General features: G+C 46.9%; 1 protein-coding gene across 1 annotated transcript in view; it reads left to right on the top strand.

The window, feature by feature from the left end:
• The window catches only part of mtrex (Mtr4 exosome RNA helicase), a 187,309-nt gene that overhangs the window by 39,551 nt on the left and 121,364 nt on the right, over positions 1-26,394 (top strand). Inside the window, exons 10-11 of the mRNA XM_038790909.1 lie at positions 5,252-5,354; positions 19,000-19,131. Of these exons, the coding sequence (XP_038646837.1) occupies positions 5,252-5,354; positions 19,000-19,131 (235 nt within the window). The remainder of the gene's footprint in view (positions 1-5,251; positions 5,355-18,999; positions 19,132-26,394) is intronic.

Below are 26,394 nucleotides of genomic sequence, written 5' to 3' on the forward strand. Positions count from 1 at the left end.
CAAATATGAGATGATTGCGAAGTTTTACAGTGGTACCCAATTCATTCCAATAACTTGACAAATTGTGGCCATTTGGCTTTTACGTATCAGTAAAATGACTAGAATGTGCGATTAAGGAATCTTGTTGTGCATTTCAACAAGCAGTAAATGAACAGATACAAGGTCAATACCCTTAACATCAACAAGATCCCATCCTCCCACCACCCCAACAGCGGCACACCTGTCAATATATGCATAAAATAAAACAAACACTCCCATGGTGGGGAAAAAAAAGGCGAAAAAGAGAAAGGTGTCCGGAATCGCCATGGTCACCATTAACCTATAGAGTCGTGCCCCCCCCCCCCCCCCCCCCCCCCGGACGACATTCAATGCCATTGGACCTCCAAAAGAGTATCGTAAATGACACCAGAGAGTTGCACCCCCCCCCCCTCCCCAACTCCTCCCTTCCACTTCCTCTTGTAAGAATCCCCGCCCCCCCCCTTCCCCAAACCTCGGCTCCTTCCCCCCAACTTTCCACCCCTGCGAGACCCCTTGGACCCTGTTCTGCCAGGCTCCGATGGCCGCAGCACCCCCTTTCACTGGCTGGCTTAAACCGGCCAGCTTGAAGGCCCCCGTCTGGGTCTCTTTCCCCCTTGCTCGGCCCCAGGAAAAACTCAGAAGTCTCCTTTAGCGCACAAACACCACATACACATCCACACTCCAAAGAACCCTCATTTATGAGTGAAAGTCCCATTTCTTCCCTTGTCCAAATATATACAACGTTGGCTCCTACAGCCCATACACCAGCATGCAGTGAAACAAAAAAAAGAAAAAATACAGTCATGAGGCTACATCGGTACATGACCATTTCTCAATTCTGCCACAGTCCTGCCTTTGCAAACACCTTCGCTGCTTCCGCCTTCCCAAAATTAAAGTCCTTGAACTCGTAGGTCACCCTCAGCTTCGCTGGATATGCAATGCACCTTGCTAATGTGCAGTGCCCTCTTCACCCGGTTGAAGGCAGCCCGCCTTCTTGCCAGCTCAAGCGTAAAGCCCTGGTACATGCCTATACCAGCTCCAGCCCACTGCACCACCTGCTTCTGCTTAGCCCAGCACAGGACCTTCTTTATACTGTACCTACGGAAGCACAGAGTCACTACTATTGGCGGCTCACTCGTCTTTGGTACAGGCCTCCACGACCGATGATCCCGTTCATGTCGGGAGGGATCCTCCCCCTCCCCCTCCCCCAATAGTTTTGCCAAGATCGTGGCAAAATACTCAGTCGGTCTCGGTCCTTCCACTCCTTCGGGCAGCCCCACAATCCTTAAATTCAGTCGCCTGGATCTGTTTTCCAGGTCTTCCATTTTGCCTCGCAGATCCTTATTGATCTCTAACACCTTCCGCATCTCCTTCCCCATCGAGGTAAGTTGATCACTGTGCTGCAATAATGTCTCTCCCACTCCTTCAGTGCCTCACCTTGCTCCTGCACCTCCGCCACTGCGCTCGCCACCGCCGTCATCACCGGGGTAATCGCCTCCTCCACCAGCACTTTCAAAACCACCCCCATATCCGTCCTCATTGCCTCCAAGTGTTTTGTGAACGGCCTTTCGACTTCCACAGTCATCAGCTTAGTTATTTCTTCAGCCGTAAGCAATGCGGCTTCCTGTGGTGTTCCAACTTCCATTTTCTTTACTGACCCCGCGGTGACCTTTCCACTCCCTGATGAACTTTCAGCTGCTTTTTTCACGGCCATTTCTTTGCTGATCTTTGACATTTACCCTCCCTGTGCTGTGTCCCAACTTTTGCTGCCTCCACTGCCCTTAGGACCAGGCGTTACCTCCCGACAATGCCGTTCCCGAACGGGAGCCCTCCAACGCGTGGTTGCCTCCCGCCCACCGTCACCGGAAGTCCCAAGATGATGACATCTTAACTTAAATCTTCCCCTAAAGTAAATTAGAATAGGGGCTATTTCTAAAATAGTAGGGATTCCTGGAAATCCACAGCAGATAAGTCAGCATTGGTGAAGAGAAAAGCGAGAAGGTTCTTATTTTTGGTGTATTCTTCAGTAGAGCGAGTGCAATTTAATTTAATTTTGCTTGTTTTGATCGCAAAACATGCAAATTTAGATGTGCAAAATGATTTTGAACATGGGAGATTGGAAAATAACTTTTAGCATGACAGATGCTGGAAGATTATACAGTAGTCCCCCGTTATACCGCGCTCCGCAATACCGCGGTTCGCGATATACCGCGGGGGGGCTGATGGACCCCAACTGTCAGTTGTGTCAATTTCAGCGGCCGGCTCACTTTGATCCGGGGAGGGAAGCTGCTCTCACTGAAATAATCAGCTGGCCGCTGAAATTGACACTGCCCGCTGCTCTCTCCCTCCAATCCAACTTTTAGGTTTTAATGTTTCTGATTGGAGGGAGAGAGCAGCCGGCAGTGTCAATTTCAGCGGCCAGCTGATTGTTTCAGTGAGAGAGCAGCTTCCCTCTCCGGATCAAAGTGAGCCGTCCGCTGAAATTGACACTGCCTGCTGCTCTCTCCCTCCAATCAGAAACATTAAAACTTAAAAGTTGGATGGAGGGAGAGAGAGCAGCAGGCAGTGTCAATTTCAGCGGCCGGCTCACTTTGATCCAGAGAGGGAACTGCTCTCTCACTGAAACAATCAGCCAGCCGCTGAAATTGACACTGCCGAGGGGGGGGCGGGTGTGTTGGGGGGGAGAGGAGGGGGGGCGGGTGTTGGGGGGGGAGAGGAGGGGGGGCGGGTGTTGGGGGGGGGAGAGGAGGGGGGGGTGTTGGGGGGGGGAGAGGAGGGGGGGCGGGTGTTTGGGGGGGGAGAGGAAGGGGGGGCGGGTGTTGGGGGGGGAGAGGAGGGGGGGGGCGGGGTGTTGGGGGGGAGGGGAGAGGAGGGGGGCGGGTGTTTGGGGGGGGGAGAGGAGGGGGCGGGCGGGTGTTGGGGGGGGGAGAGAGGAGGGGGGGGCGGGTGGTTGGGGGGGGAGAGGAGGGGGGGCGGGTTGTGGGGGGGAGAGGAGGGGGGGCGGGTGTTGGGGGGGAGAGGAGGGGGGGCGGGTGTTGGGGGGGGAGAGGAGGGGGGGCGGTGTTGGGGGGGGAGAGGAGGGGGGGGGGTGTTGGGGGGGGAGAGGAGGGGGGGCGGGTGTGTGGGGGGGAGAGGAGGGGGGGCGGGTGTTGGGGGGGAGAGGAGGGGGGGCGGGTGTTGGGGGGGAGAGGAGGGGGGGCGGGTGTTGGGGGGGAGAGGAGGGGGGGCGGGTGTTGGGGGGGGAGAGGAGGGGGGGCGGGTGTTGGGGGGGAGAGGAGGGGGGGCGGGTGTTGGGGGGGAGAGGAGGGGGGGCGGGGTGTTGGGGGGGGAGAGGAGGGGGGGCGGGTGTTGGGGGGGAGTGGGAGGGGGGGCGGGTGTTGGGGGGGGAGAGGAGGGGGGGCGGGTGTGGGGGGGGGAGAGGAGGGGGGGCGGGTGTTGGGGGGGGAGAGGAGGGGGGGCGGGTGTTGGGGGGGGAGAGGAGGGGGGGCGGGTGTTGGGGGGGAGAGGAGGGGGGGCGGGTGTTGGGGGGGAGAGGAGGGGGGGCGGGTGTTGGGGGGGAGAGGAGGGGGGGCGGGTGTTGGAGGGGGAGAGGAGGGGGGGAGGGTGTTGGGGGGGAGAGGAGGGGGGGAGGGTGTTGGGGGGGAGAGGAGGGGGGGCGGGGTGTTGGGGGGGAGAGGAGGGGGGGCGGGTGTTGGAGGGGGAGAGGAGGGGGGGCGGGTGTTGGGGGGGGAGAGGAGGGGGGGCGGGTGTTGGGGGGGAGAGGAGGGGGGGCGGGTGTTGGGGGGGGAGAGGAGGGGGGCGGGTGTTGGGGGGGGAGAGGAGGGGGGGCGGGTGTTGGGGGGGGAGAGGAGGGGGGCGGGTGTTGGGGGGGGGGGGGAGGGGGGGCGGGTGTTGGGGGGGAGAGGAGGGGGGGCGGGTGTTGGGGGGGAGAGGAGGGGGGGCGGGTGTTGGGGGGGGAGAGGAGGGGGGGCGGGTGTTGGGGGGGGAGAGGAGGGGGGGCGGGTGTGGGGGGGAGAGGAGGGGGGGCGGGGGGTTGGGGGGGGGGAGGAGGGGGGGCGGGTGTTGGGGGGGGGAGGAGGGTGGGGCGGGTGTTGGGGGGGAGAGGAGGGGGGGGCGGGTGTTGGGGGGGAGAGGAGGGGGGGGCGGGTGTTGGGGGGGAGAGGAGGGGGGGGCGGGTGTTGGGGGGGAGAGGAGGGGGGGGCGGGTGTTGGGGGGAAGAGGAGGGGGGGGCGGGTGTTGGGGGGAGAGGAGGGGGGGGCGGGTGTTGGGGGAGAGGAGGGGGGGGGGCGGGTGTGGGGGGGACCCCCCTGCGGGTGTGGGGGAGACCCCCCTGCGGGTGTGGGGGAGACCCCCCTGCGGGTGTTGGGGGAGAGCCCCCTGCGGGTGTTGGGGGAGAGAGGAGGGCCCTGCGGGTGTTGGGGGACGGGGGAGGAGAGGGGGGGGAGGGGGCGAGCCGGAGGGTGTGAGGTGGGTGGGGTGGGGGGGGGAGGGAGAGGAGGAGACAGAGCCCAGTGGGTGTTGGGGGAGAGGGGGCGAGCCGGAGGGTGTGGGGGGGAGAGGGGTCTAGTGGGAGGATGTGGGGGGAGAGGGGGCGAACCGGAGGATGTGGGGGGAGAGGGGGCGAGCCGGAGGGTGTTGGGGGGGAGAGGGGGCGAGCCGGAGGGTGTGGGGCGAGAGGGGTCTAGTTGGAGGATGTGGGGGGAGAGGGGGCAAGCCGGAGGAAAAAAAAAGAAATTGATACTGCTGGCTGCTCTCTCCCTCCAATCAGAAACATTAAAACTTAAAAGTTGGATTGGAGGGAGAGAGCAGCCGGCAGTGTCAATTTCAGCGGCCGGCTGATTTCAGTGAGAGCAGCTTCTCTCCGGATCAAAGTGAGCCGGCCGCTGAAATTTTAATTGGATCCACGATGGGGGTTTTAAATTTATTTAAAAATCTATGCTAGCGCTTCCCATTGTGAGTCTACGGGGGTCTGACCTCTCCCCCCGCCCCCCGTACAACGCGGGTTGGGGTCCCCCCCCCACATCCTCCAACTAGACCCCTCTCGCCCCACACCCTCCGGCTCGCCCCCTCTCCCCCCCAACACCCTCCGGCTCGCCCCCTCTCCCCCCACATCCTCCGGTTCGCCCCCTCTCCCCCCACTGTAGTACTTCCTTCCAACTTTATAGCCACTTATGATTGCTGATAAGTGTTTACTTTGCAGGAAAATGCATTTAATTATTTTTCTATATCAAAGGGGGACTTTCGAGAAGATAACTTCAACACAGCCATGCAGGTACTGAGAGACGCCGGGGATCTTGCAAAGGGTGATCCGAAAGGGCGGAAAGGGGGAACAAAAGGTACTGAAAAAGTGATGTGTTTTTTTTGTGGTCAGGTGCATGATCATGCAATGAAAAGCTGATGAAAAATTTAGAGGTTGGATCTATGAAAGGTTTTGTTCGCCGTTTTCCGTTAGCTTCCTGCACATTTTTGTTGTCGCTTGAAATCTAGTTTCTACTTGATTTACGTTTTCTGTAACTTATGATCCATGTAGGGCAGCGAGGTAGCGCAGTGGTTAGCACTGCTGCCTCACGCGTTGAGGACCCGGGTTTGATCCATGCCCCGGGTAATTGTCCTTGTGGAGTTTGCACATTCTCCCAGTATTTGCATGCGTCTCACCCCCACAGCCCAAAAAGATATGCAGGGTAGGTGAATTGGCCGCAGTAAATTGCCGCCATGCTACCCAGTGTAATTCATTGTAGCTCATAAAAGTGCTCTAATTTTCATGTTCCTCGGGCTGCAGTGACTTTGCTGATTCTGCGCTATAATGTGTGCATGATTCTTTGTCAGAAAAAACATTTTCAGATCTTTTGTCTTCACCCAGTGTCATTCCTGTTATTTTGCAAAAAAATAATTGTATCAATTGCCCTTCGATGGATTGAGGTTGAGAGAGTGGATAGTCCCATTCCGATCATACAATTTTGAAGCATGCAAGAATGTCATTTGCCTTATTACATTTATTCCCTGAAAGTTCGTACTTCATAATGTCATTCCTTTTTTTTACCCCCATAATCTTTAAAATAAAATTATTTCCCCAATATTTGGCAAGCTAAATCATTCAACATTATTTTGGACTCTTTTAGTGCTGTCTGTAGTAGCCCTTAAACAACTGTATTAAAAAAAGTAATTGATTCGTGAGAATTTCTTTTCCTTCACCTGCATCATCAAACCTCAATTTACTCCACCTGTATGAAATTTTCTCACATTCGCTATTTGAATCTAAACTGCCTCAGTTTCGCAAATCACTGCTCTAAACAGAAGACACACTTGCTTGTATCTAGGTGTGAGTATAATGTGCACATAATGATGTACTGGTATATTTCAGCAAATATTATTCACTATTCACAAAACCTAGTTTTGGTCGTGGAAAATTTAAACGTATGACCAGCATTTTTGACATAATTCACAGTTTTAGGTCTCAAAAAGAAAGTTGCTGATTTTCAGTGAAAAGTGATGCATTAATTCTCTCTTAATTTTCCATGTTACTGTGAGGGTAGACTGAAAATTGATGAATAATGTATAATTATCAAAAAATACAGTTCTTTTACTTCTATATCCAAAATGCATGTGCATGTTCAAAAGTCTTTTAATTATAGGTATATCATATTGTTTGCAATATTATAACATTCATGTGCCACTGTACTATTTATTTCCAAAACGTATAGTCAGTGAAGGTTTGTTTGTATTCTTTGATTCATCTTTTTATGGTGACTGCTGAGAAAATCAAGAATGAGGCATTATTTTGAAAAATAGGTGTTACGTGAGAAGAGAACTGTTTATTCGCTTTAGTTCCATGCCACTACCGTTGAAATTGATGGAGTATTTGATGAGAGGCGACTTGACAATGACGATGGACTTGTTAAAAAAAATGTGCCAACCTCTTGGGTCGTCTTTGCATTTCAGGGGCGATTGAGCAAATTTGCTAATCATTTGTCATCACTATATGGGTCAATTCCATAGGCGCAAACTATTTTAAGCCATTCAGTACTAGCAATTTGTTTAATGCAAATTTCAAACAAATGCCTGCATTCTTTCAGTATTTACTTTGCGCACTCCGTGGGCAGATATGTGAATCAGAGAGAAGTAAGTAGAATGAAGACATTGTAGCAGAGTTTGAACTAGTACCAAGTTAAATGTATCAGCAATTGGAAGTTGTGTTAAGTTTCCACAGATTCCCGTGGTTGTCAACAGCTCAAAGAATTGATTGAAGCTGCCTGAAGTTGTATTGCTAACTACATGAGGCTGTTGGAAAGGAGACTTTGGGAAGTTTAAGTGAACTGATATGTTTTATGTGGGATCGGGAATATCCTAGGATCAACCAGCAATGTGATATCAGAGCACCTGGAAAATCACAATTTGGCAGAGTTAGCATCTTTTTATGCAAGGGAAATTATGTTTGACAAATTTATTGACACTTTTGAGGGAGTAGCTAAGAGCGTAGTTAAGGGAGATGTAATCTATTTAGACTTTCAGAAGGCGTTGAATAAGGTGTCACACAATACGTTGGTGAACAACATTGGGGCTCATGGTATTGGGGGTAATATATTAGCATAGATTGAGAATTCGTTCGAGGACCCAAATCAAAGTTTCAGAGTAATGGGTCACTTTTTGGACACCAGGTTGTTACCAGTGCAGTGCTGCATGAATCAGTGCTTCGACCTCAGCTATTTCCAACCGTATCAATGAGGGAACCGAGTTTAAGATATCCAAGATTTTTGATTATACAAAGCTGGGTGTCGAAGTCATTTGTGAAGAGGATACGAAAAGGCTGTAAAGGGAAAGAGAGACTGTTTAAATGATTGGACATGAGGTTGACAGGTGGAATTTGGGAGAAAATGTGAAATTATCCATTTTGCTAAGAAGAGTAAAACACGAGAAAATAAGAATATTTTTAAAAGGTGAGAAGCTGATGTGGGTATTTGGAGCAATTTTGGTGTCTATACAGAAATCACAAAACTAATATGCAGGTGCAGTAAGCAATAATGGTGGCACAGTGGTTAGCACAACTGTCTCCCAACAACAGGGACCCGGGTTCAATTCTGGCCTTGGGTCACTGTCTGTGTGGAGTATGTACTTTCTACCCATGTCTGCATGGATTTCCTGTGGGTGCAGTTCCCTCCCACAGTCCAAAGATCTGTGGATTAGGTTATGGGGTTACAGAGAAATGAAGCTCCGGGGATAAGAGGGTGGTCCTGCGAGGTTCAGTAGAATAGGCATACATTCTCTGAAGTTTAGAATAATGAGACAGGATCTCATTGAAATGTATAAAATTCTCAGAGGACTTGACTGCATCGATGCTGAGATGCTGTTTTCCAGACTGGCGAACCTAATATTTGGGGTTATAGTCTCAAGATGAGTGTTCAGCCACTAATGACGGAGATGAGCAATGTTTTCTTATGGAGGGTTAAATAGAACATAGAACAGTACAGCACAGTACAGGCTATTCAGCCCACGATGTTGTGCTGACCATTTATCCTCATCTAAGATCAACCTAACCTACATACCTTCAATTTACTGCTGTCCATGTGCTTGTCTGAGACTTGTTTAAATGTCCCTAATGACTCTGACTCCATCACCTCTGCTCCCACACGCCCACAACTCTGTGTAAAGAATCTACCTCTGACATCCCCCCTATACCTTACTCCAATCACCTTAAAATTATGTCCCCTCGTGACAGCCATTTCCGCCCTGGGGAAAAGTCTCTGGCTATCCACTCTATACATGCTTCTCACCACCTTGTACACCTCTATCAGGTCACCTCTCTGCCTTCTTCGCTCTCGTGGGAAAAGCCTTAGCTCCCTTAACCTTTCTTCATAAGACATGCCCTCCAGGCAGCATCCTGGTAAATCTCTGTACCCTCTCCAAAGCATCCACATCTTTCCTATAATGAGGCGACCAGAACTGGACAGAATATTCCAAGTGTGGTCGAACAAGGATTTTATAAAACTGCAGCAAAACATTGCGGTTCTTAAACTCAAACTCCCTGTTAATGAAAGCCAACAAACCATACATCTTCTCAACAACCCTATAAACCTGGGTGGCAACTTTGAGCGATCATGCACGTGGATCCCAAAATCCCTCTGTTCCTCCACACTTCAAAGAATCCTGTCTTTAACCCTGTATTCATCATTTAAATTTGACCTTCCAAAATGAATCACTTCACGTTTTCCAAGGTTGAACTCCATCTGCCACTTCTCAGCCCAGCTCTGCATCCTGTCAATGTCCTGTTGTAACCTGCAACAACCCTCAACACTATCTACAATTCCTCCAACCTTCGTGTCATCGGCAAACTTAATAACCCACCCTTCCACTTCCTCAACCAAGTCGTTTCTAAAAACCACAAAGAGCAGAGGTCCCAGAACAGTTCCTTGCGGGACACCACTGGTCACCGACCTCCAGGCGGAATACTTTCCAACCACTACCACTTGCTGTCTTCTTTCGGCCAGCCATTCTGTATCCAGACAGCCAAATTTCCCTGTACCCCTTGCCTCCAAACTTTCTGAATGAGCCTACCATGAGGAACCTTATCAAATGCCTTACTGAAATCCGTATACACCACATGCACTGCCCGACCTTCATCAATGTGTCTCGTCACAACCTCAAAGAATTCAATGAGGCTTGTGAGGCATGACCTGACCCTCAAAAGCCATGCTGACTATCTTTATAATCAAACTATGTTTTTCTAAATAATCATAAATCCTATCTTTCCGAATCCTTTCCAATATTTTGCTCACCACAGACGTAAGACTGACTGGTCTGTAATTCCCAGGGATTTCCCTATTCCCTTTCTTGGACAGGGGAACAACATTCGCCTCCCTCCATTCATCCGGTACTACTGCAGTGGAGAGTGAGGACGCAAAGATCATCGCCAACGGCGCAAATCTCCTCCCCTGCTTCCCGTAGTAACCTTGGGTATATCCCGTCAGGCCCAGGGGACTTATTTATCCTGATGTTTTTCAAAATTTCCAGCACATCCTCCTCCTTAATATCAACTTGTTTGAGTCTATTAACCTGGTTCACACTGTTCTCATGAGCAACAAGGTCCCTCTCTCTAGTCAAAACTGAAACAAAATATTCATTTAGGGCCTCCCCTATCTCCTCAGACTCAAGGCGCAAGCTCCCTCCACTATCCCTGATCGGCACTACTTTCACTCTGAGCATCCTCTTATTTCTCGCATAGGTGTAGAACGCCATGGGATTTTCTCTAATCCTTCTCGCCAGGGCTTTTTCATGCCCCCTTCTAGCTCTCCTCAGTCCATTTTTGAGTTCCTTCCTGGCTACCTTGTAATCCTCAAGACCCGTGCCAGATCCTTGCTTCCTCAACCTTACGTAAGCTTCCTTCTTCCTCTTGACTAGAAGCTCCACTTCTCTTGTCATCCAAGGCTCCTTTACTTTACCATTCCTTCCTCGTCTCAATGGGACAAAACTATCCAGCACTCGCAGCAAGTGCTCCTTAAACAATCCCCACATTACTGTTGTGCATTTTCTCAAGAACAATTGTTCCCACTTTATGCTCCTCAGCCCCTGTCTAATGGCAGTATAATTTCCCCTCCCCCAATTAAATACCTTCCCAGACTGTCTGTCCCTATCCCTCTCCATGACTATGGTAAAGGTCAAGGAGTTGTGGTCATTGTCACCGAAATGCTCTCCCACCGAGACATCTGACACCTGGCCTGGTTCGTTGCTGAGCACCAAGTCCAATATGGCCTCTCCCCTAGTTGGCCTATCTACTTATTGATTCAGGAATCCTTTCTTTACACACCTGACAAAATCTCTGCTCCATCCAAACCATTTGCACGAAGGAGGTTCCAGTCACTATTAGAGAAGTTGAAGTCACCCATGATAACAACTTTGTTACTTCTGCACTTTTCCAAGATGTGCCGCCCAATCTGTCCCTCTATCTCTGTTGCTATTGGGAAGTCTATAGAAAACTCCGAATAAAGTGACTGCTCCTTTGGCTCCACAGAGCCAGGCTCAGTGCCAGAGACCTGGCCGCTCGGGCCTTCCCCGGTAGGTCATCTCCCTGGCTCCCTTCACGCTCTATGAGGAAGTGTCGGAAACAAAATGAAAGGAGCACCTTGCTCCCTCCTCACCTAACTCCCTCAATCACCAAACTCTCACTACAGCACTCAAATGCACCCAAATTCAGTCCTTAGTACAAACTCAGTCAGCACTGTAAGCTGGCTCACCTTTATACTGTGTGACTAGCCTCTGAAAACTGAAGCTCCAGCTGCAAGTAGAACCTCTGTTTAAAGCTGATTTAAAACTCACCTTCTTCTAAACCCAAACAGCAACTTCTAAGTTAATTAACTAAATGAAAGAAAGACGAGACTTTAGATAAAAATGAACTCTTAATATCCCTCAGTCACCAAACTCTCACTAGAGCACTTTGCCTCCCGGGTGCCAGGGCCAGGGATGTCTCTGATCGTGTCTTCAGGATCCTGAAGGGGGAGGGTGAGCAGCCAGAAGTCGTGGTGCACATTGGTACCAACGATGTAGGTAGGAAAAAGGGTGTGGAGGTAATAAACAAGTTTAGGGAGTTAGGCTGGAAGTTAAGAGCCAGGACAGACAGAGTTGTCATCTCTGGTTTGTTGCCGGTGCCACGTGATAGCGAGGCTAGGAATAGGGAGAGAGTGCAGTTGAACACGTGGCTGCAGGAATGGTGTAGGAGGGAGGGCTTCAGGTATTTGGATAATTGGAGCGCATTCTGGGGAAGGTGGGACCTGTACAAGCAGGACGGGTTGCATCTGAACCAGAGGGGCACCAATATCCTGGGGGGGAGGTTTTCTAGTACTCTTCGGGAGGGTTTAAACTAATTTGGCAGGGGAATGGGAAACCGGATCTGTAGTCCAGCAACTAAGGTAGACGATAGTCAGGACGCCAAAGCACGTAGTGATGCAGTGGGGAAGGTAACAATGACAAAGGAGAGTACTTGCAGGCAAGGAGATGGGTTGAAGTGTGTATACTTTAATGCAAGAAGCATCAGGAATAAGGTGGGTGAACTTAATGCATGGATCGGTACTTGGGACTACGATGTGGTGGCCATCACGGAAACTTGGATAGAAGAGGGGCAGAAATGGTTGTTGGAGGTCCCTGGTTATAGATGTTTCAACAAGATTAGGGAGGATGGTAAAAGAGGTGGGGGGGTGGCATTGTTAATTAGAGATAGTATAACAGCTGCAGAAGACAGTTCGAGGGGGATCTGCCTACTGAGGTAATATGGGTTGAAGTTAGAAATAGGAAAGGAACAGTCACCTTGTTGGGAGTGTTCTATAGGCCCCCCAATAGCAGCAGAGATGTGGAGGAACAGATTGGGAAACAGATTCTGGAAAGGTGCAGAAGTCACAGGGTAGTAGTCATGGGCGACTTCAACTTCCCAAACATTGAGTGGAAACTCTTTAGATCAAATAGTTTGGATGGGGTAGTGTTTGTGCAGTGTGTCCAGGAAGCTTTTCTAACACAGTATGTAGATTGTCCGACCAGAGGGGAGGCCATATTGGATTTAGTACTTGGTAATGAACCAGGGCAGGTGATAGATTTGTTAGTGGGGGAGCATTTTGGAGGTAGTGACCACAATTCTGTGACCTTCACTTTAGTAATGGAGAGGGATAGGTGCGAGCAACAGGGCAAGGTTTATAATTGGGGGAAGGGTAAATACAATGCTGTCAGACAAGAATTGAAGTGCAGAAGTTGGGAACATAGGCTGTCAGGGAAGGACACAAGTGAAATGTGGAACTTGTTCAAGGATCAGGTACTGCGTGTCTTTGATATGTATGTCCCTGTCAGGCAGGGAAGAGATGGTCGAGTGAGGGAACCATGGTTGACAAGAGAGGTTGAATGTCTTGTTAAGAGGAAGAAGGAAACTTATGTAAGGCTGAAGAAACAAGGTTCAGACAGGGCGCTGGAGGGATACAAGATAGCCAGGAGGGAACTGAAGAAAGGGATTAGGAGAGCTAAGAGAGGGCATGAAAAATCTTTGGCGGGTAGGATCAAGGAAAACCCCAAGGCCTTTTACACATACGTGAGAAATATGAGAATGACTAGAGTGAGAGTAGGTCCGATTAAGGACAGTAGCGGGAGATTGTGTATTGAGTCTGAAGAGATAGGAGAGGTCTTGAACAAGTATTTTTCTTCAGTATTTACAAATGAGAGGGGCCATATTGTTGGAGAGGACAGCGTGAAGCAGACTGATAAGCTTGAGGAGATACTTGTCAGGAAGGAAGATGTGTTGCGCGTTTTGAAAAACTTGAGGATAGACAAGTCCCCCGGGCCTGACGGGATATATCCAAGGATTCTATGGGAAGCAAGAAATGAAATTGCAGAGCCGTTGGCAATGATCTTTTCGTCCTCGCTGTCAACAGGGGTGGTACCAGAGGATTGGAGAGTGGCGAATGTCGTGCCCCTGTTCAAAAAAGGGAATAGGGATAACCCTGGGAATTACAGGCCAGTTAGTCTTACTTCGGTGGTAGGCAAAGTAATGGAAAGGGTACTGAGGGATAGGATTTCTGAGCATCTGGAAAGGCATTGCTTGATTAGGGATAGTCAGCACGGATTTGTGAGGGGTAGGTCTTGCCTTACAAGTCTTATTGAATTCTTTGAGGAGGTGACCAAGCATGTGGATGAAGGTAAAGCAGTGGATGTAGTGTACATGGATTTTAGTAAGGCATTTGATAAGGTTCCCCATGGTAGGCTTATGCAGAAAGTAAGGAGGCATGGGATAGTGGGAAATTTGGCCAGTTGGATAACAAACTGGCTAACCGATAGAAGACAGAGAGTTGTGGTGGATGGCAAATATTCAGCCTGGAGCCCAGTTATCAGTGGCGTACCGCAGGGATCAGTTCTGGGTCCTCTGCTGTTTGTGATTTTCATTAACGACTTGGATGAGGGAGTTGAAGGGTGGGTCAGTAAATTTGCAGATGATACGAAGATTGGTGGAGTTGTGGATAGTGAGGAGGGCTGTTGTCGGCTTCAAAGAGACATAGATAGAATGCAGAGCTGGGCTGAGAAGTGGCAGATGGAGTTTAACCCTGACAAGTGTGAGGTTGTCCATTTTGGAAGGACAAATCTGAATGCGGAATACAGGGTTAATGGTAGGGTTCTTGGCAATGTGGAGGAGCAGAGAGATCTTGGGGTCTATGTTCATTGTTCTTTGAAAGTTGCCACTCAAGGGGATAGAGCTGTGAAGAAGGCCTATGGTGTGCTAGCGTTCATTAGCAGAGGGATTGAATTTAAGAGCCGTGAGGTGATGATGCAGCTGTACAAAACCTTGGTCAGGCCACATTTGGAGTACTGTGTGCAGTTCTGGTCACCTCATTTTAGGAAGGATGTGGAAGCTTTGGAAAAGGTGCAGAGGAGATTTACCAGGATGTTGCCTGGAATGGAGAGTAGGTCATACGAGGAAAGGTTGAGAGTGCTAGGCCTTTTCTCATTAGAACGGAGAAGGATGAGGGGCGACTTGATAGAGGTTTATAAGATGATCAGGGGAATAGATAGAGTAGATAGTCAGAGACTTTTTCCCCGGGTGGAACACACCATTACAAGGGGACATAAATTTAAGATAAATGGTGGAAGATATAGAGGGGATGTCAGAGGTAGGTTCTTTACCCAGAGAGTAGTGGGGGCATGGAATGCACTGCCTGTGGTAGTAGTTGAGTCGGAAAATTTATGGACCTTCAAACGGCTATTGGATAGGTACTTGAATTAGGGTAGAATAAGGGAGTGTAGGTTAACTTCTTAAGGGCAGCACGGTAGCATTGTGGATAGCACAATTGCTTCACAGCTCCAGGGTCCCAAGTTCGATTTCGACTTGGGTCACTGTCTGTGTGGAGTCTGCACATCCTCCCCGTGACTGCGTGGGTTTCCTCCGGGTACTCCGGTTTCCTCCCACAGTCCAAAGATGTGCAGGTTGGGTGGATTGGCCATGACAAATTGTCCAAAATTCTATGATTAACCTAGGACAAAAGTTCGGCGCAACATCGTGGGCCGAAGGGCCTGTTCTGTGCTGTATTTCTCTATCTATCTCTATCTCAAATGCACCCAAATTCAGCACTCAGTGCAAACAAAGTCACCACTGTAAGCTGGCATACCTTTATATGTGGATCTTTGTCATTTTCTATCCCATACGGCTGTAGATTCTCAATTGCTGGGTATATTTGAGATCAAGGGTGATGAATTTTTGGGCATGAACGAATCAATCATCAGACTTGGGGATAGGGCAGGAACATGAAGTTAATTTAGGTTTAGCTATGATCTTGTCGAATGGTGGAGCAGTACAGCCTTCTTCCATTATGTTCTTAGTTCAACCTCTGCAGTGTCTTGTTTCATTCAGATTGATTTACCCTCTTCTGAATATAGTAGAGAAATAATATTAAGCATGATTGTGCCTACTATATGCAGGTAGGACTGGACTCCAAAATTCATTAGGTATTCAAAAGGCATTTGATACAGGGCTGCATGAACTGCTACGTGAATGCTTCAGTAGTGCTTTGTAAATGCAGACATTTAAGGAACACACTGCACTGATAGGTTTCTGGGATTTAAAGGAAGACTGATCCTTTTAATCATAAACATTTTGACTAAGTAATTGTGGTCTTGTGGTGTGGAACAAAATTCCTTACACCCTTGATCCCAACTGTCAAATACTTGGGCTAGAATGCAATGTTCTCTTTCTTGTTTAGATAATTTTCTCCCCATGACCCCAAAGGGTTTAAAGATAAGCCCAGCAGGTCAGTTTAACTTGAGTGGTGGGGAAGCTACTAGAAACAGAAATTTGGGACAAAATTAGTACTCAATTGAGCAAATGTGAATTAAGTAAGGCAAGCTAGGCATGGATATGTTAAGGGAAAACCATGTTGAACTAACTTGGTGAAGGGACAGTAGCAACATGGGTATAAAATTGAATGAGTGACAGAAAACAGAGAGTCGTGATTAATGGATGTTTTTTTGAACAATGCATGGATTGTCCTGGGGTTCCCCAGGTATCAGTGTTGGGACCCTCACTTTTCTTGATGTATATTAATGTCCGAGACTTTGGTAGCAGCACAATCTGAACATTTGCGAATGTTACGAAACTTGAAAGCATTGCAAACCTTGAGGAGCACAGTGTAGAACTTCAAAAGGACATAGACAATGGTGAAATGGGCATAGAGTGGCAGATGAAATCCAGTGCAGAGAAGTGTGAAGTGATTCATGTTGGTCAGAAGAATATCGATAGATAATATAAACTAAAGGGTACAATTCCAAAGGGGCTGCATGGGCAGAGGGACCTGGGTGTATATGTGCACAAGTCATTGAAGGTGGCAGGACAAGAACGTAGTTAATAAAGCATAGAGTGCCCTCGACTTCATTAATAGGGGCATTGAATATTCTGTCCAGTTCTGGGACCACAATCTCTGAAAGAAACAAAGGCATTAAATGGTATGTAGAAAAGATTCACAAAAGTGGTTCCAAGAATGAGGAAGTTCAGTTCTGAAGATGGATTGGAGAAGTTGGGACAATTTTCCTTGGAAAAGAGAAGGTTGAGAGTAGATTTAACAGAGCTATTTAAGATCATGATGGGTCTGGACAGAGTAGAATGGTTAACAATGAGAGGGCACAAACTTAAAATACAAAGCAGCCCTGACCAACCTTTTTGCTTGAGGGGGGGGGGGGGGCATATTTCCATATTCTTACTCAAGGGGCCGATGAGCAGATGTCATAAAGATAAGGTCTGCAACAACATTAAATATGAATTTCAAAAAAACGTTGTGGCATGAAGAAAAGAAACAACTTGCTGAGCAAAAATAAAGCAATAAATGGATAAGTTGAAAATGTTGCTCCGGTCTCAAGGTGCTCTCACTCACTCACCTCATACTCACACTCACTCACCTCATACTCACTCACACTCTCAGTCACTCCCGTCCCAGCCAACCAAACGAAAAACACATTCTTCCCAGCACACTCATAGCTGCCTTGTTTACTGCTCCCGTCACATTTTCTGCAGGTAGGCTCAGTATCAGCACCAAATGCATAATTAAAGGAGCAACTCTTTGCAGAATCTTCCACTCCACTTGCCATCTTACCAGTATTTTGAAAACTGATTCTGCGGGCTGCAGGTTGGACAAGTCTGGTTCAAAAGAAACAATGGAGACATTCAAACTTTTTCATACAGTGAGTGGTTAGGATCTGGAATGCACCACCTTAGGTGGTGGAGGTAGGGTCAAGTGAGACAATTAAGAGGGAATTGGATTATTATCTGCAAAGGAGAAGGTGGGGGAGAGGCATTAAATGAATTGCTCATTCAGGCAGCCGGCGCAGACCTGATGGGCCAGATGGAGTCCTCTGATGTAACCATTCTGTGATGACAAAATTAAACTTGAGTGGGCACCAAAATACTGCGTAAAACTGATGTTAATTACTTGATGGTGTCAATTTGGGAACATTTTGCATTCTGTATTTGATGTTAGTAACCAGCACTCCTATGCTGGACACAGCATAAATCACCTGAAAGATAAGCAGAGCCTTAAATCTAACTCCAATTGGTGGATCAGATTTTCTCCCTCTGCTGAAATATATATATTTTAAATTTAGAGTACCCAATTCATTGGGCTGGTTTAGCACACTGGGCTAAATTGCTGGATTTTATAGCAGACCAAGGCAGGCCAGCAACACGGTTCAACTCTTGTACCAGCCTCCCCGAACAGGTGGCGGAATGTGGCGACTCGGGGCTTTTCACAGTAACTTCATTGAAGCCTACTCGTGACAAGAAGCGATTTTCATTTCATTTTCATTTTTCCAATTAAGGGGCAATTTAGCGTGGCCAATCCACCTATTCTGTACATCTTTGAGTTGTGAGGGCAAAACCCATGCAAGCTTGGGGAGAATGTGCAAACACCCCACGTATAGTGACCCAGAGCCAGGATCGAACCTGGGACCTCGACGCCGTGAGGCAGCAGTGCTACTGCTGAAATAAATTAAGAATAGAAGCGATAGAAGTAATCCCCATGGCCCTCTTGACCCAACTCCACCATTTATAACATCATGATTAATCCTTGACCTCAGTTCCATTTTCCCATCTGAACCCCATAGTCATCAATTCCCTGACGAGTCCAAACTTCTATCAATCTCAGTCTGGAATATACTCAATGACTCAGCATCCACAGCCCTCTGAGCTGCCGAATTCTAACGAATCACAACTCACCATGAGGAAATGTAATCTCAGTCTGAAATAGATGTCTCCTTACCCTGCAATTGCCCCCAAATTCTAGACTTTCCAGCCATGGAAACAGCAATTCAGTATTTACCCTGTCGAACCCTCTCAGAACCCTCCTGTTCCATGGGATCACTTCTAATTCTTCTTAACTCTAGAGAGTAGAGGCTCCTTCTACTTGATCTCTCCCCGTCGAACAATAGCTTCAATCTCAACCTCTTGATCAGAATATTCAGAAGACAAAACACAAAATGATTGACAAAATAATAGCCACAATTACAAAACCGGCATTGTCGAGACCAAATTGGGAATATTTTTTGTATATTTACAGGACATGACTTTCAAATTAATCTGTGTTTGAAACCGAGAATCTACAAAAGTAATGGCTAAAAATTCTCATGCCAAGTCAGTGCCATTTCTGTCTTGGAATTAGAATCTCCAGACTTCAAGCCAATAATAAAACATATTTGTAGGTGCAAGGGAAGAGAAAGTTTAATCAAGCAGTCATTTCAGATATGGTGAACCTTTTGTAGCCAAATGCCACATCTACATTGTCATTGGGGAAATCATCATTCTCCATTCCTAGAATAAGGAACCACAGCTGCTACTTTCTGCTTTATAGCTTGTATTTGGAAATGTTTGATTACATGTTTTGTTTGAAATTGTAACATTAGTAACATTGTATGACTTATTTTAATACATCAAAGTTTTATTTAACTGCATTGATACATGTAAAATGATGTTATTCTGACTTGCAGGACCATTAACCGTATTCAAAATTGTAAAGATGATCATGGAAAGGAATTTTCAACCTGTTATCATCTTCAGCTTCAGTAAAAAAGACTGTGAAGCGTATGCTCTGCAAATGTCCAAGCTGGACTTCAATACAGGTAGGAGCCACTTGTAAGATTAAACATTTTAATTCCACAAGAGAGAAAATGTTAAGCCATTTTTCTAATGAGTCCACGTGGAGTTTCTACTTGAAGGTATCTTTTTACTTATGAATCGCCAATGGCCTTGCGCTGGGTGTGTTTTATTTAATTGTGGTTGTTCGAACAGGCTCCAGGTTTACAGCAGCATTAGATAGAGTAGGAATAGCAGGTGTTTTTGTCATACTAGATGCTTAGACTGTTTTGTGATCTGTCCTGAAGTTTGGAATGATCACTTTTAGACTCATAATGCCGGAGCTCCATCAAGTGTATATCTTACAGCTCTATATTTGGCTGATGGACTGATAAATTGTTGCTTGGCACTTGGCTGTAGTATAGCAGTAAATGTGGCACCCTGTCTGACACAAACTTGATGTGAATTATATTACATCCCCCTTTCTTTAAAATAAGGCCTCCATATCAACTTCAAATCATTAGGTAATATTAACAAGGTGCGTTAAACTAAAGAACATCAAAAGTTGATGTTTATCTTTAAACTGAACACCCTCCGAGTCTTTTATAACTGGTTTTCTTGTTTCAAAAATTCATTATTCACAGTATTGCTTAGATGGTCAAATGTTTCATAAAATTCATAGAATCTCTGCAGTGCAGAAGGAGGTCATTCGGCCCATCGAGTCTGCACCGACCGTAACCCCGGGCCAATCCACCTCACCTGCAAATCTTTCGTCTCAGGGAGGAAAGCAGAATACCTGGAGGAAACCCACGCAGACACTGGGAGAACATACAAACTCCACACAGTCACCGAAGGCCGGAACCGAACCTGGGTCCCTGGCGGTGTGAGGCAGCATTGCTAACCACTGCGCCTCCTCTGAGTTAAATAACATACTGCATGAGGAGATTGAGGAGGGGACGTGGGCGGATGCCCTGGAGAGAGTGAATTCCTCCTCTTCCTGTGCGAGGTTTAGCCTCATACAGTTCAAGGTGCTGCACAGGGCCTACCTGACCGGGACGAGGATGAGTAGGTTTTTCGGGGACGAAGACAGGTGTGCTAGGTGCTCGGGGAGCCCAGCGAACCACGCCCATATGTTTTGGGCATGCCCAGCGCTGGGGGAGTTTTGGAAGGGATTAGCAAAGATGGTGACTCGCAATTTTTGGGGTTGCAGTGGAGCCGGGAGTGCAGGAGGCGAAAGAGGCCAGTGTTCTGGCCTTTGTGTCCCTACTGGCCCGGTGGAGGATTCTTCTTCAGTGGAAGGATGCGAGGCCCCCAAGTGTGGAGGCCTGGGTCAACGATATGGCGGGGATTATTAAATTGGGGGGGGGGGGGGGGGGGGGGGGGTTGTTGCGGGGGAAGGGAGAAATGTGTTTATTGAATATACCGGGTGCTTATCTATTCTTTCTTGTTGTTATTTTATGTTTTTGATATGTTTTTGAAAATCTTAATAAAAATTATTTTAAAAAACAAATAACGTACTGCAGTCAGTCTTGGACTTGTAGTACTTCTCAAGCTCTGCTTTGACACTGCAGCAACATTTTTCTTCCGACCTCTCTATATGCCTGCTGTCCACCAATTTCCCAGCTTTTTACTGTGGCCACTCTGCTTGGCTTCTTATACTTTGTATTTCCTCTATTAAACAATCCAGCATTCCTGACGGTTTATTATTGGTCTCCAGTAACTCATTCTCTGACTGTCATATCATGTTAAACTGCATCTGCAGCACACTTATTTCCTGTCTGAACTTAACATTGTCACTCTTTGCTGTTTCAAGTTTGCCTATTTAAAGCATGTGATGTTAAAGTTTTAACCTGAAGTTCAGGATCTCTCTTTGTTTGCCTCTCCTGCTGACAGTACAGTTTGAAGTTTCTCTTCTAAATGATCCTTTTCAGATTGCCACATTCTGTCCGCTTTCCAGATCAGTGACTTTATTTCTAATTTTCCATCTTGGAGTGCTGCAAGTTTCTGGGAATCTTAACTTTCGCTGCCAGATCTTGCAAATGAGCTCTCCTTTTCTGTCGAGAACTCTTAGTGTTCTTCAAAATTGGCCGTGAGAATTTCAGAATATGACTGCAATCCATTCATTTGGCTTTGCTTGCTGTTTCTCAGAACAGTGGAACGTACCAAGTCTGTAGGCTTTGAGATTTTGGTGATCACTTTCTTGCTTCTGACTGCAGGGCAATTTTAAATGAACGCCCTACCGTCAACTATCACTATTGCCACCTTCATTTTATGATTTACTAAATTAACTTCAGTTCTTCGCAGCTGCTTAATCCCATCATCGCAGAACCATCTGTTTCAGTGACAAAAATGACGGTTAACACCTTCCCATTGTGAGGCCCTCTGATTTGGTTGAATCTCAGCAAGTCTGGCAGCATCTGTAGGGAGAGAAAAGAGCTAATGTTAACAGCTCTTTTCACTCCCTCTAGATGCTGCCAGACCGACTGAGATTTTCCAGCATTTTATTTCAGATTCCAGCATCCACAGTAATTTGCTTTTATCTGGTATTATCTAAATTGGATGATAGTCTGTAATCCAGTGTCAAACCTCAGCTTCACATTTCTGGTTGTGGTAATGAATTGTTGTGCAAATGTTTGTTTTTTGGGAACTGTCAGAGCCAGACTTTTCATGCACTTGTATGGTTCCCATGTTTATTGTGTTTTCAAATTTGTTTTCATCTTCTAGGGTATAGATGTTTTTGTTTCTTTTCCTTTTAATTTGCCCTGTTGCTCTTTCATAACTCGTTAACATCTTTTCTTTGTTCTGCACATCTTTTCCCAGTGATTGTTTTTTTATAAGCTCTGCATTTTGATCCATATGCAGATCATTTTCTTCTGCATGTGAACTGATGTGCTCATCTGCCGCTCTAGCACATATTTCTCTCTTTCTACTTTTGCGTGTTGCTGTTCCACTGCATCAATCAGGGGCTGGTTTAGCTCACTCGGCTAAATCGCTGGCTTTGAAAGCAGACCAAAGCAGGCCAGCAGCACGGTTCGATTCCCGTACCAGCCTCCCCGGACAGGCGCCGGAATGTGGCGACTAGGGGCTTTTCACAGTGACTTCATTGAAGCCTACTCGTGACAATAAGCGATTTTCATTTCATTTCATTTTTTCATTTCAATCTAGCAACCTTTATCATGACTGGAGGCTCGCTGTCTGGGTAGTCAACATCGTCATCTGTTTGCTTTGAGCCCTGGCATTGTCTACAGTCTGTAATATTGTTAGGTGTTTTTTTTTCTAATTAAATCTTTTTGTACTTCCGGGTGTGCGGAGCTCCTGCAGTATTGGATGACAAGAAGAGGCTTATGTTATTGCAAAGAATAGTAGCAAATCTAGGATTGAGAGTGTTTTCGAAACCAGCAAAGGGCAACCACAAGTTATTAAAAGAGAGAAAAAAATGAGAGTAAATTAACCAGGAGTATTAACAACAAATTGTAGGAGCTTTGATATATAAAAAAGTGAGTGAAATAAACTTTGGTCCATTAGAGGTCGCAAGTGGGTAAAATAAACATTGGTCCCTTAGAAGTAATGGCAGAAGAAATTATGGTGTGCGTGGAAATACAGAGTCATTCAACCAATATTTTGTGTCTGTCTTCACAGTAGAAGACACAAATTACATACCAGAAATAGATGGTAACCAAGGTGCTAACAAGAGTGAGGAACTTAAGATAATTAACGTCAGCAGGCAAAAAATATTGGAAAAACTTAAGGGACTAAACACCAAAAATTCCAGATATCTGACAATCACCTTAAATCTGAGGATTTTAAAAGAGGTGGCTAGAGAAAGTAAATACACTGGTTGTAATTTTCCAAAATCCCCCAGATTAGCAAATGTGACACTGCTATTCAAGAAGGGTGAGAGAAAAAATAAACTACAGGTCGGTTAGCCCGACATAGTTGCTGAGAAAGTGCTGGAATCTATTATTGAGATAGACTTAACAATACATGTTTTTGCGAAATTGGGCAAATTTATGGCATTGGTAGGATAGATGAAGGGGAACCAGCTCATGTTGCATACTTTGATTTCTAAAAGGCATTTGATAATGTGCCATACAAAGCTGATATGCAAGATATAGGCATAAGGGGTTGGAGGTAATATGTGAGCACAGATAGAGGTTTTGTTCATGGGCAGGAAGCAATGAGTTGGGATAAATGAACTTTTTCAAGTTGGCAGACTAACTACTGCAATGCTACAAAGGTCAGTGCTGAGGTCTCAGCTATTTACAGTCTGCGTTGATAACTTAGATGAAGAGAAAAGTCATGTATCCAAGTTTGCTGACAGTACAAATGGTCAACTGGAGTATGCTTTTGCTAAGTCTGAAGTTTCCGCTTTGATAGGAAGAAGTAAGACCAGAAAAGCAGAATATTTCTTAATTTCTAAATGATTAGAGAGATTTGATGCACTCGTGCAAGGACACACAGTTAGCATATATGTACAGAAAGCACTCGTGAAGTAAAATGGCATGTTGGCCTTTATGGAAGGGCTGTGACTCTATGGAATTCTCTATCCCAGAAGGTTGTGGATACCCTATCATTGAATATAATAATTAAGGCTTGGACAGACAGATTTTTATGCTCTCGGAATCAATATACGTGGAGAACGGGAGAGAAAGTAGACATTCACTGGCAGATCAACCATGAATGGCGGATCAGCTCAAAGGACAGTGTGGTCTTCTGCTCCTACTTTTCATGTTTGATTGGCACCCAATCAATTATTTAAACTCTACTGTCAGTGCAGCATGGTAGCAGTGTGTCCACGGGGTGCAGTACTCATCATGGCTTATTTGGCAGCACCACTCAAACCCACAACCTCTATCACCCAGAGCATCATGTGTCAAAGTTCTGCTCAAAATTGAACTTTGACCTGATCTCCACCAGGAAAGCAGTGCACCAACTCCGCCAAGCGCGTGGGTCCCTGTACGAACACGAAGACAAAGCCAGCCGCCTGTTGGCACACCAGCTGAGAAAGCAGGCAGCCACCAGAGAAATTGCACAAATCAGGGATACCAGAAGCACATTAGAAACAGAACCAGAAAAGATTAACAAAACCTTCAAGGCCTTCTACCAAGAGCTGTACACCTCAGAGCCCCCAAGGGAAGAGTCTGGGATGAAATGGTTCCTTGATGGACTGGACATTCCAGTCGTGGGGGAGGGCAGAAAACGGGGCCTGGAAGCACCACTAGCACTGGGAGAGATCATGGAGAGCATTAGCTCCATGCAGGCGGGGAAGGCGCCGGGACCAGACGAATTCCCGGCAGACTTCTACAAAAAATTCGCGACAGCGCTGGCCCTGCACCTGCGGGAGATGTTCACAAACTCGGGGGCACACTGCCACCCACGCTAGCACAGGCCTCAATCTCGCTGATATCTAAGAAAGACGACAGACCCAACGGAATGTGGGTCATACAGACCCATCTCACTGCTGAACGCAGACGCCAAAATACTGGCCAAAATCCTAGCCAAAAGGCTAGGAGACTGTGTACCTGGGGTGGTCACAGAGGGCCAGACGGGCTTCGTCAAAGGTAGACAGCTTACCTCGAACATCAGGCGCCTGCTGAACGTGATAATGACCGCCTCCGGGGAGAGAACACAAGAGGCGATCGTCTCCCGAGGAGCAGAAAAGACCTTCAACAGAGTCAAATGGAAATACCTCATAGAGGTACTGGAGCGGTTCGGGCTTGAAACAGGGTTCACCTCCTGGATGATGCTCCTATACAACGCTCCCATGGCGAGCGTACGGACCAACAATACCAACTCCCAATACTTCCAACTGCACAGGGGCACCAGACAAGGGTGCCCACTGTCCCCGCTGCTGTTCGCCTTAGCGATCGAACCACTAGCAATCGCGCTCAGAGCTGCAAAAAGATGGAGGGGGATCCGAAGGGGAGGCCGAGAGCACAGTCTCACTCTATGCAGATGACCTGCTCCTCTACATTTCGGACCCACAGAGCAGCATGGACGGAATCATTGCGCTCCTGAAAGAGTTTGGAGCCTTCTCGGGCTACAAACTCAACATGAGCAAAAGCGAGATTTTCCCAGTACACCCGCAAGTGGGGGGGTGGAGAAGCACTAAAGGGGCTGCCGTTTAAACATTGTGGGAGCACTTTCATCATATGGCCTGCAGTTGTTCAAGAAGGCACCTTGAAGGCGACTAGGTATGGCAATAAATGTTGGCCTTGCCATCGCCAACATCTGGAAGAATAAATAAATAAATACAGTATGAAGAAATCGTTTTATTTTTGCCCTTCATTCAATGTTGAGTATTACAAATCAAACTGGTGTTTGCTCAATCCAGTTGAATCAGAATTTTTAAGAACTGGAAAATATCATTGTGAATGTGATGACTCCCTCGGAGGTCACAGACTATGCACCATCTGTTTCCCGTGACTACCACGGAGTATGAACTCCCCAGGTAAAACAGGGTGGGCCTTTCCCTTAACAACGGGGAACCACATTGTATAAAAACCCCAACCTGGGTGCAGGTCCGGGCGGATGACCCTTCAGGACGAGGAGAATCAGTTACGTGTACCAAATAAATCTGTGTTCATTTTACATCCTACTGTGCATTCCTGTGTGTCTCTTTATTGGATTCTACAGTGAACAACAGTCAAATTGATTTTTCACTCGATCAGCCACACTTACTTGACATCTCAGCAGATTCCTCAATTCTTTCTTTCTCCAGAACTGCACAATTTATCCTTCCAACTTCAGTGGTCATTCCTGTTAATTTAGTCCAAAATATTGATGCCCTTTGTATGAAAAGTTTCACCTCTTGTTCCTAATTTCTTAATTTTTAATGTGTACTGCCTGGTATTTGAATCCTTTCCTGTCAATTAATCTGGATTACGTTTCCTTTGCCAACTCGAAAATTTGGCCAACTCAGAGCTTCCTTTTTCAAGGGGAATTTGAACAACTCACTGAAACCTGCTTCATAACATAATTTTTGGGAAGTTGATAATTTGAGTTGGTCTTATTTTCCACGAGGTTTGTTGCAGTTCATATGATGGGTATGGCACGGCTTCCTCGAGATAAATTTTAAACTACTTATTTCAAATTCTAAAACCATTGGCCACTGATAAAACATTTTGGATTATCTCTACTCATGTCATAATGGCAACAAAATCTGACTTGACATTTAGTTTTTGGCGAGGTACTTGGGAGTGGAAGGGCGGCATGAAGCTTGCTGAAGATGGCATCATTTGCGGCATTGGTTGGGGGTCAGATGCAAATACAAGTATACACAGCTATGAAGATTTTGAAGTTTTATTTGT

Source organism: Scyliorhinus canicula, chromosome 3 (genome assembly GCF_902713615.1).
Source record: "Scyliorhinus canicula chromosome 3, sScyCan1.1, whole genome shotgun sequence".
Taxonomy (NCBI): domain Eukaryota; kingdom Metazoa; phylum Chordata; class Chondrichthyes; order Carcharhiniformes; family Scyliorhinidae; genus Scyliorhinus; species Scyliorhinus canicula.